Below are 16,570 nucleotides of genomic sequence, written 5' to 3'. Positions count from 1 at the left end.
ATTTATCATTATTATTATTAATATTATTAATAATAATCATTTTGACGAAAGAAATCATGGCCGATTCTGAAGCTTTTCTTAAATGATCTAAAGAACGTTTTAATATCTGCTTTTAGAAATGATTATGACGTACCGTGTTCTGACAGTTTTATACTCACTACTATGACTTTATGAAGTTTTTAATCATGTTTTTTCGACACACGATACTGTGATCTCTAGAATTTTCACGTTACCTGTTCTGTTCCTTTTCCCTTTTTAGCAGCTCTACCAAAGTGTACTACATTGATCAACAAAGTGTACTACATTGAAGGTGTACTACATTGATCAACAAAGTGTACTACATTGATCAACAAAGTGTACTACATTGATCAACAAAGTGTACTACATTCAAGGTGTACTACATTGATCAACAAAGTACTACATTGAAGGTGTACTACATTGATCAACAAAGTGTACTACATTCAAGGTGTACTACATTGATCAACAAAGTGTACTACATTGATCAACAAAGTGTACTACATTCAAGGTGTACTACATTGATCAACAAAGTGTACTACATTGATCAACAAGGTGTACTACATTGATCAACAAAGTGTACTACATTGAAGGTGTACTACATTGATCAACAAAGTGTACTACATTGATCAACAAAGTGTACTACATTGATCAACAAAGTGTACTACATTCAAGGTGTACTACATTGATCAACAAAGTGTACTACATTGAAGGTGTACTACATTGATCAACAAAGTGTACTACATTGATCAACAAAGTGTACTACATTGAAGGTGTACTACATTGATCAACAAAGTGTACTACATTCAAGGTGTACTACATTGATCAACAAAGTGTACTACATTGATCAACAAAGTGTACTACATTCAAGGTGTACTACATTGATCAACAAAGTGTACTACATTGATCAACAAGGTGTACTACATTGATCAACAAGGTGTACTACATTGATCAACAAAGTGTACTACATTGATCAACAAGGTGTACTACATTGATCAACAAGGTGTACTACATTGATCAACAAAGTGTACTACATTCAAGGTGTACTACATTGATCAACAAAGTGTACTACATTGATCAACAAGGTGTACTACATTGATCAACAAAGTGTACTACATTGATCAACAAAGTGTACTACATTCAAGGTGTACTACATTGATCAACAAAGTGTACTACATTGATTAACAAGGTGTACTACATTGATCAACAAAGTGTACTACATTCAAGGTGTACTACATTGATCAACAAAGTGTACTACATTGATCAACAAAGTGTACTACATTGATCAACAAAGTGTACTACATTCAAGGTGTACTACATTGATCAACAAAGTACTACATTGAAGGTGTACTACATTGATCAACAAAGTGTACTACATTCAAGGTGTACTACATTGATCAACAAAGTGTACTACATTGATCAACAAAGTGTACTACATTCAAGGTGTACTACATTGATCAACAAAGTGTACTACATTGATCAACAAGGTGTACTACATTGATCAACAAAGTGTACTACATTGAAGGTGTACTACATTGATCAACAAAGTGTACTACATTGATCAACAAAGTGTACTACATTGATCAACAAAGTGTACTACATTCAAGGTGTACTACATTGATCAACAAAGTGTACTACATTGAAGGTGTACTACATTGATCAACAAAGTGTACTACATTGATCAACAAAGTGTACTACATTGAAGGTGTACTACATTGATCAACAAAGTGTACTACATTCAAGGTGTACTACATTGATCAACAAAGTGTACTACATTGATCAACAAAGTGTACTACATTCAAGGTGTACTACATTGATCAACAAAGTGTACTACATTGATCAACAAGGTGTACTACATTGATCAACAAGGTGTACTACATTGATCAACAAAGTGTACTACATTGATCAACAAGGTGTACTACATTGATCAACAAGGTGTACTACATTGATCAACAAAGTGTACTACATTCAAGGTGTACTACATTGATCAACAAAGTGTACTACATTGATCAACAAGGTGTACTACATTGATCAACAAAGTGTACTACATTGATCAACAAAGTGTACTACATTCAAGGTGTACTACATTGATCAACAAAGTGTACTACATTGATTAACAAGGTGTACTACATTGATCAACAAAGTGTACTACATTCAAGGTGTACTACATTGATCAACAAAGTGTACTACATTGATCAACAAGGTGTACTACATTGAAAGTGTACTACATTGATCAACAAAGTGTACTACATTGATCAACAAAGTGTACTACATTGATCAACAAAGTACTACATTGATCAACAAAGTGTACTACATCGATCAACAAGGTGTACTACATTGATCAACAAGGTGTACTACATTGATCAACAAGGTGTACTACATTGAAAGTGTACTACATTGAACAACAAAGTGTACTACATTGATCAACAAGGTGTACTACATTGAAAGTGTACTACATTGAACAACAAAGTACTACATTGATCAACAAAGTGTACTACATTGATCAACAAAGTACTACATTGATCAACAAAGTGTACTACATTGATCAACAAGGTGTACTACATTGATGAACAAGGTGTACTACATTGATCAACAAAGTACTACATTGATCAACAAGGTGTACTACATTGAAAGTGTACTACATTGATCAACAAAGTGTACTACATTGATCAACAAAGTGTACTACATTGATCAACAAAGTACTACATTGATCAACAAAGTGTACTACATTGATCAACAAGGTGTACTACATTGATCAACAAGGTGTACTACATTGATCAACAAAGTGTACTACATTGATCAACAAGGTGTACTACATTGATCAACAAGGTGTACTACATTGAAAGTGTACTACATTGATCAACAAAGTGTACTACATTGATCAACAAGGTGTACTACATTGAAAGTGTACTACATTGAACAACAATGTGTACTACATTGATCAACAAGGTGCATCAGGCCTGAGAAGGAAGTGATTTAAAGCTCCTGTGCCAGCAGCAGAAGCAGGCCTCTGGTGTGGACTGCTGGTCTTGCTGATTCTCAGCAGAGGATTTTTTATTGTCTTATGTTTTGTTAATAAATCTCATGGATTTGATTGTTTTAAAGGTGTCTTCTGTGGTTGATGTGGGTGTCATAGTACGTATAGTGTGTCATAGTATAGTATGTAGCGATGATGCCTTCACTTACTGTTGTACATGTGAACGGTGATGCGTTCAGGTACCGTTATGCCCTTTAAAGAAAAAAACATTTATTTAAGTGAGACATAAAACTTCAAACTGGTTTAATCTCAGGACTAGACTTTCCTTAAACTGGGGAATTAATTTCACTGAAAAATCAAACAGAACTAATAAGAATCTATGAATTAAACCTTGTCCTGAATGTGACCCGGCCTCCGTGTCCCGGTCTCCACGGTGACCTAACGTGGTTGTTTTCCAGCGTTTGGCAGCTGAAGTTCGGCTGCAGGCTGCTGCCAGTGAACCGACCAATCAGGAGTTCCCCACATTAACATGCAGCGAGCGCATGTTTGGGAGATCACTCACACAGAGGAGGTCTTGTTCTCTCCATGCTGAGGAGCTCCGGTGACGTAAAAGCGGATGTTAACGACAGAAGAGAGTCGGCTGAACGCTGCTTCTGTTGGAGATGAGGTTCAGTCACAATGAGAGGAAGACACATAAAGCTTCATGTACGCTTGTGTACTTTTGTACGTGCTAAAAGATGTGCATCACTTCTGCTTTTTAAAGCTTGCATCTCACCCAAGCTGAGTGTGATTTAAAGCCAGAATCAAATCTGAAACCTTGAATTCTCGATTAAAGTGTTTTTATTTCATGTTTCTGAAAAAAGAAATGTGAGGATTTTCCTGCTCAACTCAAAACAGTCTGTTCTCTAACGCTGGTTACAGGAGCAGCAGCTGGAAGTGTTCACACCAAACACAAAGGGAATTATGGAAGAAATAACCAACTACTGTACATGTTGAGGAAGTCCAAGATATCCCGGGAAACTAAACGCCGTCTTGTCTGGTTCATAACATCATCTGCAGAATAATTCACTGTATCTAAGAAGAAACGTGTCGTCTGGTTTCCTACAGCTGTATGAACCCATTAAACACATCTCTGATTTAAATGCAACAAACGGATAAAAAAGATGCTGAAATAATATTTAATGATGTTGATTTGTAAGAAGTCTGAATTCATGCTTTGTCAGGTCTGTCCACAAGATGACAAGCTAACAGCTGTTAAGATGGTTGTTTTCTGAATGGAGTCTGGATCAATCAATGCTAAGCTAAGCTAACATTGTAGCTGCTCCATCATCTAGGCGTACATAGGTCAGCGTGGTTATTGTTTGTTCCATAGACAGTCTGTGGTTCACACTCATACATTCATACACAGTCTGGTCTCTGTACTAAGATGAGGTATCGTAGAGCTCTGGGTGAACACAGACGGATACAAGATGTTTATCCTCCATTTGTGATTCAACAGCGTCAGGACGTCAGAGATGAAGGAGGAGGATCTAACGCTGAAAGGCTGTCGAGCGACAGCGTCACGCGAATTTCTCAAATTCGCAAATTAGTCTTTGTAAAGACTTTGTATGTAATCGCGTCGCATGAAAAATCTCCTTCACGTTGGGTGTGAACGCGGCATCAGTCGCTGTGGTTTCCGTCGTTTGGTCCAAACTTGTCTCACATGGAGTTGGGCTCACCTTTCTTTGTTTTAAAATAATTGATTTAAAAGTGAAAATCAAAATCACGTTTGTGTGCAGTGAGCTGTTCCGTCTCGTTAGAATAACCTCCATCAGTGCTGTTAGTTGTTCACGTTGAAGTGCAGTTTGGTTAAAGAACTTCTTCTGGGTCAAAGTCTTCTTCACATGTTCCAACACACGGTCCACAGCAGCCCCAGTGGAACCAGTGGAACCAGTGGAGCGCTTTGTCCGGAGGCTGAGTTGTAGATCTTGATGCGTCCTTCAACAGATGGATACACTTTCTTCTTCTGCATGATGTAGTTGGACACGACTGAAATGTCCAAATTCCCTGAAAAGGAAATGAAAAAAAACAAAAAAGGATCAAACAAACGATGCTTTTTTCTTTTTACGAGTTCACGAAAACCAAAACGACCGGACGTCTCACCGCTGTCGTGTTTGAGCATCTCCTCGGCGATTATGGAGAACCCGTCTCCGCCCGTCACCATGTAGGACGGCAGCACCACTTTGTAAACCGCCTCCTCCTGAACCGGTTCGTATCGAGGAACCCGACACCGTGTGCAGAGGATGCTGAGGCTCTTCACCAGATGGCCCGCCGGTTTGGAGAAGTCGAACTCTACGTGAAACCCTGTTGGGACGACACGGGAAACGTTTCCATTGATACGTGACTGAAGAACGAAACCTTTGAAGAAACAACTGAAACACTTCTCCATCAAAAGGTCTTGTTTTTTTAACAACCAGTGAACAGGAAGTGACCACATCTGGACTGAGGAGGAGTGACGTAGAGACGCCGTATACGTCTCTGGTAGAGACCTGTCAATCACCCTGTAGCCCCGCCCTAAAGCCTCCCCTGCTTTATGGTCTGTGTGACTCTAAATGGACCATAATGTACTAAATGAACATCATGCTGTATTGAAGAAGACTTGAAACTAGAGATTGAGACCATAAACTCATGTTTACAATGTTTACTGAGGTAATAAATCAAGAGAGAAGTAGAGTCATTTTCTCATAGACTTCTATACAACCAGAGGAGTCGCCCCCTGGTGGACACTAGAGAGAATACAGCTTCAACACATTCAACACGCTTTGACTTCACTTAAGTTAAAGAACCAGAGGTTGTCTCCTGGACTGAACCAAGACGGTAAACTTTATTTATCCTTTCAATCAGCAGATCCACTCCTTCTGTTCTTACCTTTCACAATAAAATCCCTAAATATATAATATTTGTGCGAGTGTTTTGTATTTTTCGTGTTGATTATTCGTAACCTCCCGGTGTGTAAGCTCACTTATGTGCCGGACTATCCACTCTACAATCACAAGACAATGACTTATTTGCCCCTTGTCAGTAAAATGTCTTTTAAAAGCTTATTAATGCTCATAAGTTGTCATTATTCAAACTGCTGTGCAACATTTATTCACAGAAATGAACAGTGAGTGTGAGAGAGCACAAAGCCTGTGAAGCCTGTGACATCCTTAATTAAAGCAGGATGTCGTCTCTCCTCGAGAAGAAGCCGAGCCAAGTTCAGTTTGTTTGAGAGAGTCTGCATTCTGCTGCAGGGCGTTGTTGTTGTGTAGCTGCGTGAGTGTCCTTATTGTTAAAGACACAAACCTTTGTGATGTGTTTGCAAAGTGTGTACAGCCTCGTTCTCTTGCATGTTACGTACCGAGTCTGTTTAGCACTTAATACTACATAACACTGGAGGACAGATAGAAGTGTGAGTACCGGACACTTGGAGGAACTCTCCGGTGCTCTGGCCGTATCGTCTCACGGAGTGTTCGAAGGCTTTGAACAGCGTGGAGCCCTTCAGCTGCACCAGGTCGTAGGTTCCTCCGAAAGGTAGGACGGCGATCAGGTCCTCCATGGTGATCGAACCTGCAGACAAAACTAGTTTCATTCTGACAAAACGTTCGTCACGGAAAACACCAAATCGTCAACGAAGGTCTGTAGCGTCTCTTTTAAACAAGGGCAATGTAGAGAGACTAAAACACGGTGAAATAAAAACAAATAGTCCCAAATTTAGCTTGCAAACAGACAGTTTTAGGCTCTAACTGAGAGTCAAAGGAGACCTCAAGTTGTGTTTCAGATATGTGGATCATAAAAACTGAATTCTGTTTTGGACTCTGGGGACAGGAAGTAGACCTGAACCCAGAACATCCGGGAGATCTGGACGCTTTCGTAACTCTCCTGTGAGATGTCCGGTGCAGAAAGGTCCTCAAAGACTGCGTTAAAGATGAACACATGGACAGATGTTCTTCTTATTTTCCTTCTCCAGCCCAAATCATCTGATATCATCTGATATCTCTCCTGACACAGCTGATCAAATATTTCTGTTTTTCTTTGTATAGACGCACCGTTTCTGGTGCGTTCGTCGATGGATGTGCGGACGCCTCCTCCGTTGAGGATGCAGGCGCTGACGTGGTTCCACTGAAGACCGTCTGAGTCCCCGATGCTGCTGTCGATCTGGAGAAGCAGAGTCACGCTTTCTTATTTATTTAAATTGGTAAGGGACCATTTGTTACCATCTGATGAGTTAAGTTAGCTTCAACATGTAGCTTTTACGTTGTCGTGTTCCACGTTCTCTGAGCGAGTATTTCACTCACTTTCCTCACGAGGAACTCTTAAAATACACGACACAAACAATCAAAACATCTTGCAGAAGTATATTCAGTTTGTAGACAGATTTCTTCCCCCGGTTAGCAGATCGATTCAATGATAGTTTAGCCTTTGAATTATGAAATCCAGACAAAGTTCACCAGAAGAGTCCCTCCTGCTGTTTTAAGCTGCTTCACATTATTTTATTTATTTCTCAGCTTATTTTTATCGACTGTCTCACTGAGCTTTCTGTTTTATTATTGCCTCACTTTTGCCCTTGCGGGATTAATAAAGTAACTATCCATCCATCATCCATCCATCCATCATCCGTTCCATCCATCTATCTACTGTATCTATCCATCCATCCATCTATCATCCACCCATCCATCTATCCATCTACTGTATCTATCCATCCATCCATCCATCCATCTATCATCCATCCCATCCATCTATCTATCTACTGTATCTATCCATCCATCCATCTATCATCCATCCATCTATCCATCTACTGTATCTATCCATCCATCCATCCGTCTATCCATCCATCCATCATCCATCCATCTATCCATCAACTGTATCTATCCATCCATCCATCTATCATCCATCCATCCATCTATCATCCATCTATCATCCATCCATCTATCCATCTACTGTATCTATCCATCCATCCATCCGTCTATCCATCCATCCATCTATCATCCATCCATCTATCCATCTACTGTATCTATCCATCCATCCATCTATCATCCATCCATCTATCATCCATCCATCTATCATCCATCCATCCATCCATCTATCATCCATCCATCTATCATCCATCCATCTATCATCCATCCATCCATCCATCCATCTATCATCCATCCGTCTATCTATCTATCCATCCATCCATCCGTCTACTGTATCTGTCTATCTATCTAAATACGGACCATGGCGTCACAGATCAGGTTTCCCAGGTTGCATTCCCTAAATCGACACTCCTCAGCGGACCCGTTCAGGAAGACCAGAGTGTTTCCCAACACCTGGGCCGAGTAGTTGGCCAGATTCTTCTTCCATTCCTCCACGTCGGCGAGAACTTCTCGATCTGGACGAAACATTCAGGCATTTATTTAAGAGACGGATGAAGCCAGCGGTGTTCCGCCCGACATTAAAAACAACAAAAGGCCACAAAGGGTCAGCAGATGTCCTCTTTACCCTGCGGGACGCCGCTGTCCAGCAGGACGGGGTTTCCTGTGGAGGTCAGGACGTTCCCAGTGTCGTCAAAGGTCACCTTCAGATAACCCAGATACTTTCCAAAGGCGTAGGCCTGAACAACGGGAACCTGACGCCCGTCGGATGATCTCACCATGAAGGGATACAGACCTGCAGGGACCTCAGAGGAAGGGGGGGGTCCTGGAACAGAAGAAAGTGTGGAGAGATCAGAGGTATCGGTCTGTGGGAGTCTAAGAACACTGACCACGTTTATCAAGACGCTCAATGAGCCGAGTATGTTCATTGCAGGTCAGCCTGTGGAGTCTGCTGTTAACCTAGAATATGTTGTAAAATATGCTCTTTGCTGTTTCAGAGCTCAAGTTGAACTCTTCGAAAAAAATCATTTGTGAGAAGAGAAAACAATCTGTTAGTATCCGAGCTCCTGAGTCCAGAATCAAAGTTAAAGTGGATTAAACAGAACTGGTTAATTTAGACTCCCCTCATATATTTAACCTGGAAGAGTCTTGAGACAGAATATCTCTTTTATAAGAACATAAAAACACAAAATCACATACAAATAATTACTATTATAATCATATTTTAGCCGTCACATTTCTCATCTAACACGTTTTGAATGTGACGTTTGAACAACAGGAAGTTAATTCTTGTAGTCTGGCCCAACATTTGCATAAAGACAAATCTTACTCCGTCTTTGAGTCATAACTCAGTCAGATCTTAAGTCACAGACCTGATGTGAATAAACGTCTGTAAATCCATAGAGATCACAGAAAACAGAGGCTCTTCATAACTGCAGAAGTTGCCTGAGAGTCCTCGTGTTTTAAAGTTGTCTTCAGTATCAAAGTAATCCAGTGAAAGCTCTCCGTACATTTAAGGGTTAACTGCAAACAGGAGCTGACAATAGATCATTCGGCTGACTTTGTATTCATTTGGCAGAATGTGCACAAATATGGGGTGAAAATACGAGACAGAGATTAGCAACATTCTACTTCCTGTTGAGTTCCCTTCGCTTCGTTCCTTTGAACGGATTCCCAGAAGTCATCACATTTCAGACTAAACACTTCCAGACGTGGAGCTTCTGTTCCTCTCACTTTCTGCTCAACTCTAACGTTCCTCATCTGGCTTCGTGTCAAGAAACCTTTTCAGTGAAACTATTTTGGCTGATTGAAGTTTCTACACTTTGTTGAACACAAGTTGAACGTGTTCTCTCTTATTAGTTCCTCGTACTTATCGAGCACAAACAGCTTTCCTCTCCTCTCAAACAAAACGACTGGCCGGAGGGAGATGTGAAGGCAGGTTTTCATACAGTTAATGAAGCGCGACACACCTCAACAGTGACTCGACTTCGGAGAGAAAACCAACTAACGAAATGAAATCACTTAGAATCCGATGAGTCATCTGCGAGGAACACACTTCTTTTGTGTTTACGAGCTCCGTGTGTGAAGCTCTCGCAAGATCTGACTGATCATCTAACGACGGCTTTTTAAAGAATGTCTTGTCGAGAGTGTGCAATTATGTGCATTCATGACGATGTATGCTTCCAACATGTTGAATTTTAGTCTACATGTTTGTGACGACCCTCTCTGCCTGTTCCTTTGGCTGCTTTCCTTGCAGGTGTGGCAGAGGGTCGTCAGGCAGAGTGGAAGCACCTGAGGCCATTAGCAACACTGGCCCTGTGTGCCAGAGCACTCGGTACAAAAACCCTCTGGATCTTCAGTTGGCTCTCGCTCCTTCCTCAGACACCCACTTTGGCTTTGGTTTCAGTTATGGTTGGTTTCTACACTATGCAACACTGCATATACACTTTACACGCACCCACTCACTTACACTGCTGAAATGACTGACTTCACATGTCACTGTTAGTTTATGTTTGTCTTTTATATGACTTTAAACTTAATAAATAATTAATCAACTGTTCATTGAATGCGGCTCCCTTTTTTGTCATGGCCGTTCGGCCCGGTTTGTGACGTGTTATCCTGTGTTCAGAGGAAATGTGAGCTTTTATTGTGAAGAAACAGGAAGCTTGGTCGTCTTTGTCGTTGCCAATAAAGAAGCTGTCTCGCAACTTTAAAAGTTCTTTTCTTGTCGAGAAACAGAACGTTTTGATGTGAGATTATTATCATAATCGATTCATCTGACAACTTTTGTTTGGTGAAGAAAACTGTGAAAACGTCATTTTGTTTATTGCTTTTTAGTGACGAACTGTCTGAACCCCAAAGACATTCAGTTCATTATAAAATAAGAAAAGCAGGAAATCACATTTAAGTAGCTGGAACCAACAAACGTTTCACAGTTTTTGCTTTAAAATTGAGCGTAAAGATTATAAAAATAGGTGCAGATTTATTTTCTGTATCGGCTATTTGATTAATTAACTTGTCTGACAATCTATGTTCCAAACAGCTGTGATTTATGTAAAGTGGTGCCATTAGCACACCATTAGCACCTCTATTAGCATGGGCATTAGCATGTCCTCTCTTTGGTTGCGCATGGAAAGAACGTGACAAACGAGGCCAAACTTGGAGCTTATGTAACAGGAAGCACCGTGAAGAATGACATCATCACTCTGAACAAGAAAACAAGAGGACGAAGCCTCAGAGTCTTTGAGTTCATGTTTCTTTTTTCCTTCTTTCTGTGCGTTTGACTGACTTTAACGTCACAAATCTGCACTTTACAGGAGGCCTTGAACACACCACTGTCAGCTTTAAGGACACTTTTTCCGTCCAAACAAGTTCTGGCCGATCTCAGCAGAAAAGCATTCCTGCAGGCCGAAGTCCAAACCAACAAGTCTCCGCCTGCTGCTGTTTCTATGAACGACTGAGTTATTTACGGAGACCACACTGCTGTCGACACCACGTTCACTAAACGTTCTCTAAACCTCAGCACCAGTGTGACCTCACAGTCTCCTCTCCTCACACAGCTCACAGAGAAGTGATAATAATAATAACCTGTTTCTGCTCAGTGGAAAACTCAAAGTTATGAGCTGAGATGCCTCTTGTTGTTACACTTCTCCTCTTTGCTGCTGTAACGCTGCGTATTAAAGATGAAGATGAATCCTCAACACATTGGTGAGAAAATAGCTGCAGAAAAACATTTGCATTAATAAAATAGAAATGCACTCGGATCCACTACAGATAAATAAATGACAAATTGATGTTGTTTATATGTTGTGCAGCGGTGTGAGGGAGTCGTACGATGGAGGTTTCACTGAGTGTACTTGAACGCAGCATCAGCGTGTCCAGATGTGACGTCAGCAGCTGTATCTTCCTCCTTACCCGTGAACAGGAACGTGTTGCTGTGTCCGCCGATGACCACGTCGACTCCGCGGACCTTCCGGGCGATCTCCTGATCCACGGTGAAGCCGGAGTGACCGAGAGCGACGATCTTATCGACTCCCAGCGTCTGCAGCTTGTCCACCTGCAGCTGGAGGGCGCTCACCTCGTCCTCGAACCGCAGGTGAGGTCCTGGAGAGAGACCGGAGGAATGAAGTATTTACACATCATTTATTATCTATTATCACTGATAGAAATCTGATTACTGACGATTTACAAGTTTCATTCAAAAGAAAAGTTGTTTCAGATTCTTAACACAACTAAACAACATGTTTAAAGCTCTGGACACTTTAATAGATGTATCATTTATGAACAAAGTAAAGAGCCTGAAGAATAAAAGAGATGATTTAAGATTCATGTAAAAATAGCAAAAACAACTAAATTCTCTGCAACTCTTAAAGCGTTCGAATCTTTCACTTTGGTGTTTGTTCTTTTGTACGATGTAGCTACAAGAATAAATCATATTTATCTTGTGAACAGTCAGATGAAGAGTTTTGCATATTTAGGATTTATGACTCTAAAATCTTGCATAACACGTTTTTAGATCTTCTCTTCAACATAAACATTCCCTCCAACTCCTCATGACAGCTGGAGAGGAAACAGACAGAGAGAGAGAGAGACAGAGAGAGACAGACAGAGAGAGAGAGACAGAGAGAGAGAGAGACAGAGAGACAGAGAGAGAGAGAGAGAGAGAGAGACAGACAGAGAGACAGAGAGAGAGAGAGACAGAGAGAGAGAGACTTTTTTTTTTTAGAAAACCTTTATTTTGTTTGAACAACATCTTTCTTTATCATTTTAAACAGTTAACCAAATAAAGTCCAACAAACATAAATGTGTCTTTGATTGTCAGATCTGACTCTCACTGAGCTCCATCTTTGTCCAGTTCTTTGTCCACTTTGTGAACTATCTTCTTCAGTCTGAAGCCTTCCTGCTGAGTGAGACCTCCTCTGTCCTTGCTCCTCATGTGAGCTCTGGCAGAGCTGGAGAGCTTCTCTTAGTCAGAGAGGTAGTCCTCCACTTTGGCTCCTCTCACGTTCTTACTGCTCCTCAGATACTCCTTTATTATCTCCACGCTGTAGTCTCTAGAGCTCCTACAGCTGCGTTTAGAGGGCTCACTGTCAGCAGCAGAGTCCTCTTCCATACTGGACTCAGAGTCCTCCCAACTTGATTCAGAGTCCTCTTCCATACTGGACTCAGTGTCCTCCTCCAGACTGGACTCACACTCTGCCGCTCCTCCACTTTCTTTAGTTGCAGCTTTCTTCGCCTGTGAGCTTCCGCTGTCTCCTCTCTGTTTCCTCTTCAGCTGAGGGGCTTTGAGCTGCTCCTCGTCTGCTTCCATGTCCACCTCCCTACCTGTCTCCACCTGTCCTCCAGCACTCTCCCTCACCTGCTGGACCTCACTTGCCCCGTCCTTCACCACCTCCTGTGTCTCACTTGTTTCCTCCACCCTCACCTCCTGTGTCTCACTTGTTTCCTCCACCCTAACCTCCTGTGTCTCACTTGTTTCCTCCACCCTCACCTCCTGTGTCTCACTTGTTTCCTCCACCCTAACCTCCTGTGTCTCACTTGTTTCCTCCACCCTCACCTCCTTTAACCCGCTCGTCCCCTCCTCCCTGCTCTGTTGGACCCCATCTGGCCCGTCCTGTCCGTCTTGCTTGTCCCCTCTGCCCTCTTCAGTACCCATCTGGTTCTGGTTCTGGTTCTGGTCCTTATGAGAGCTGTTTTTCTCAGGACACGTTCTGCTCTGATGACCCACTTTTCCACAGCTGAAACATTTAAAGTCATCAGTTGTTGCATAGATCATGTAGTCAAAGTGGTCTACTCTCACATTGAACACTAGGTTGAGTCCCTTGCTCCTGTTGTTCGGGATCAAGCGCAGCTGTCTCCTGTGAGACACCACGTGCTTCAGGAGAGGAGACCTGCACCCAGAGGACACCTTCTTCACCCCAGACACTGTCCTCCCGTGTCTCGATAGTTCTCTGGTTATGTCTTCATCTCTGATGAACGGTGGGACGTTGGACACGGTTACCTTCACAGCCGGTGTGCAGAGAGGGTACACGGGGAAGAAGTCATCGCCCACCTCGATCCCGTTGTCAATCACCACTTCCGCATTTCTGATGGTGTCTAAAAAGATGACCACGGCATTGTTCATTCGGGCAGCGGACTTCACGCTGCTGTGGCCGACAAGTTCACCCACAGCCAGGCTGCATTCCTCCACTGACACCGGGAACGTCGGCGGGATCTTTATGCCGTGTTTCCTCGTTAACCCGGTCATGTCCATGGTGGCGTTTAGCAGCCGACAGCTCGCGCTGCTCGACTGAACCACTCACAAAGACCCTAAAACCAGCTAAATGTTCACACAAACACCGTGAACCCTGCACACCCCACTACACTATCATATACAACATTCCCCAGTGAAGAAAAATGTCGAAATATCGCTATTAATCGCTCTCAAAACCACGCTCCGTCAACTCCATGCTCCTTCCACTCAGAGAGAGAGAGAGACTCTCTTCCTGCTGGTGCTACTGAGCCTCTCTGTCTCATGTGTTCAGATATCGTGGTCATTATTAAAAGCACTGATGTGAAACGCCACCACGAGACCAAACACACATCTTTAGAGCAAACACTCCGATCTGAACTGAGAGAAGATGTTGAGATGTGTAGACGTTGTTTATTATAAAGTTGACTGAGACCGTTATGATGTGAAATGATTTAAGAAAAGAGAAGAAGAAGACCCTAAAAACAGCTAAATGTTCACACAAACACCGTGAGATACACTATCACATCCAACGTTAACTAGTGACGGGAAAATACCGTAAAAATCAGTGTTAACCGCTCTCAGACACGCTCCGTCAACTCCGTGCTCCTTCCACTCAGAGAGAGAGAGAGAGAGAGACAGAGAGACAGACAGAGAGAGAGAGCGAGAGAGAGAGAGAGCGAGAGAGAGAGAGAGAACATCCTCAGGTCAGCGTGAGACTCACCAGGCTTGGACAGATGGGGGGTTTCCCTCGACGTGTATCCCACCACGCCCACCTTCTCACTGCCGACAGTGAGGATCTTATACGGTAAGAAAGAGCTGCCGAACGTCGCCGCCAGAGTTTCATCCGGTCTGATGTTGGCGCTGAGAACGGGACACTTGATCTGCTGCATGAACGGCTTCATGAGGCCCTCCACTCCGTTGTCAAACTCGTGATTTCCAAAAACCTGAAGAACAAAAAAACAAATAAAAAATAAAAAATTAGAACTGCAGAATGAGATTCAGGCCGCTGCTCTCGGAGACATACGGTGTATTATAGTGTGTTTAGTGAAAGCACACAGAGACTAGTTGCTCTACATTCTGCAGATGGTGAACTTAGAACATGAAAGAATACAACCGGACACGATGGATGGTGGAAGAAGTTCTCAGATGCTGTATTTAAAGGAGCGGCGTGAAGGATTCAGCGGCAGCTAACACGTTGTGGTTGCAGATTGCAACCAGCTGAAACCCCTCCCTTCACTCCTCCCTTTACTTCAGAGTCGGAGAACTACGGTGGCCTACAGGTAACGTAAAAACGCTAAAGGCTCCGTCTCAAACCACTTTGTGAATTGTCCATTCTGGGCTACTGTAGAAACCATAGACTGCATCATCATCAAACTACTGACTCGGACACTCACTTACAGTTACACACCGTCGCACTGCACTTAACACTTTAATAACATACTTGATTTAAACATACTCTTAATCTGTGTTTGTTTATCATATATATATATATGTATATATATATATATGTATATGTTAGTTGTTATTAATAATCAATAATTAATGAAGCTCTCTGTGTGTGTGTGTGCGTGCGTGCGTGCGTGCGTGTGTGTGTGTGTGTGTCTCTCACCATGGCATCATAACCCAGTTTGTTCATGAAGTGTGCAGCTTCGGCTCCTTTGTAGTAGTTGAACCAGACGGACCCCTGGAACTGGTCTCCGGCGTCCAGCAGCAGCACGTTGCTCTCGGCGTTGCGGATCCTCTTGATCATCGTGGCTCTCCGGGCCACTCCGGCGAAACACCCGCCGCCTCCGCCGCATTTCCCGGAGTGCTTGCTGGTCTCCTCTATCCGGGCGTGCACGTCGTTGGTGTGCAGGAGAACCAGGTCCCAGGTCGCCGAGGTGGACACGGAGAAGAAGCCGAGCAGCAGCAGGAGGACGAGCCGCGGCAGAGCGCTCCGCTCCGGGCGCACCGCTTCCATTTCTCCTGCGCGTAAAAACACTGGAGGAGAAACCCGGGACGTGTTACTGTTACAAGACCCGCAGGAACCGGTTCTCTTCGCTCCTTCTGCTCCTCTTTATGAGTTAAACGAGTCCCGCTGACACCACATGCTGGGCAGACTAGACACAGCGCGCCTTCGAGGAGGAGGAAGAGGAGGAAGAGGAAGAGGAAGATGAAGAGGAAGAGGGTTGTTATGATACGCCTTTTCTTCTCTCGTGCCCCCCCCCCCACCTTTGACTTCTCCTCACATTTATTAACTCTGAAGAAAAGACGCTGGTGGAAGTTTAACTGGAGGGAAGTTTATTTATAGACTGTGAACAATAAGGGAACAATGAACACAAGGTAACATGTCAAATGATTAAAACGGAATAAAATGAATCTGTAAAACTGGAAGTTTCTAATAATAAATAAACTAGTTTGTTCTGCAGGATTCATGGAAGAAAACCTCAACATGAAACATGAAATCACTGAACAATAAAACGTCTTCAGGAGCAA

The 16,570-nt window shown here is 42.6% G+C and overlaps 1 protein-coding gene across 1 annotated transcript; it reads right to left on the bottom strand.

Moving 5' to 3' along the window:
- Positions 1–3,814: 3,814 nt before the first annotated feature.
- On the bottom strand, positions 3,815–16,232 carry LOC142941003 (snake venom 5'-nucleotidase-like). Its single transcript, XM_076083238.1, has 9 exons — positions 15,705–16,232; positions 14,817–15,039; positions 11,779–11,967; positions 8,492–8,689; positions 8,227–8,381; positions 7,060–7,168; positions 6,431–6,580; positions 5,135–5,335; positions 3,815–5,038 (listed from the first exon to the last, which is right to left on the bottom strand). Exons 1-9 carry the CDS (start codon positions 16,053–16,055, stop codon positions 4,872–4,874), a joined length of 1,743 nt encoding a protein of 580 aa, XP_075939353.1. The 5' UTR covers positions 16,056–16,232; the 3' UTR covers positions 3,815–4,871.
- Positions 16,233–16,570: the final 338 nt, after the last annotated feature.

The sequence above is a fragment of the Anarhichas minor genome, unplaced genomic scaffold (assembly GCF_050575085.1).
Source record: "Anarhichas minor isolate MPS153535 unplaced genomic scaffold, ASM5057508v1 ptg000124l, whole genome shotgun sequence".
NCBI classification, from domain to species: domain Eukaryota; kingdom Metazoa; phylum Chordata; class Actinopteri; order Perciformes; family Anarhichadidae; genus Anarhichas; species Anarhichas minor.
Note: the sequence above shows the minus strand (reverse complement) of the source record. Positions and strands in the feature narration are given on the sequence as shown.

What these genes read in the sequence shown, in the direction of transcription:
- LOC142941003 (XM_076083238.1), bottom strand. Translation starts at nt 16,055, where the DNA reads ATGGAAGCGGTGCGCCCGGAGCGGAGCGCTCTGCCGCGGCTCGTCCTC. An exon ending in GGACAGCGGCGTCCCGCAGG is followed by an intron (nt 8,382 to 8,491) that starts GTAAAGAGGACA and finishes TGTTTCGTCCAG; the next exon opens with ATCGAGAAGTTCTCGCCGAC. An exon ending in GATGCTCAAACACGACAGCG is followed by an intron (nt 5,039 to 5,134) that starts GTGAGACGTCCG and finishes TTTCCTTTTCAG; the next exon opens with GGAATTTGGACATTTCAGTC.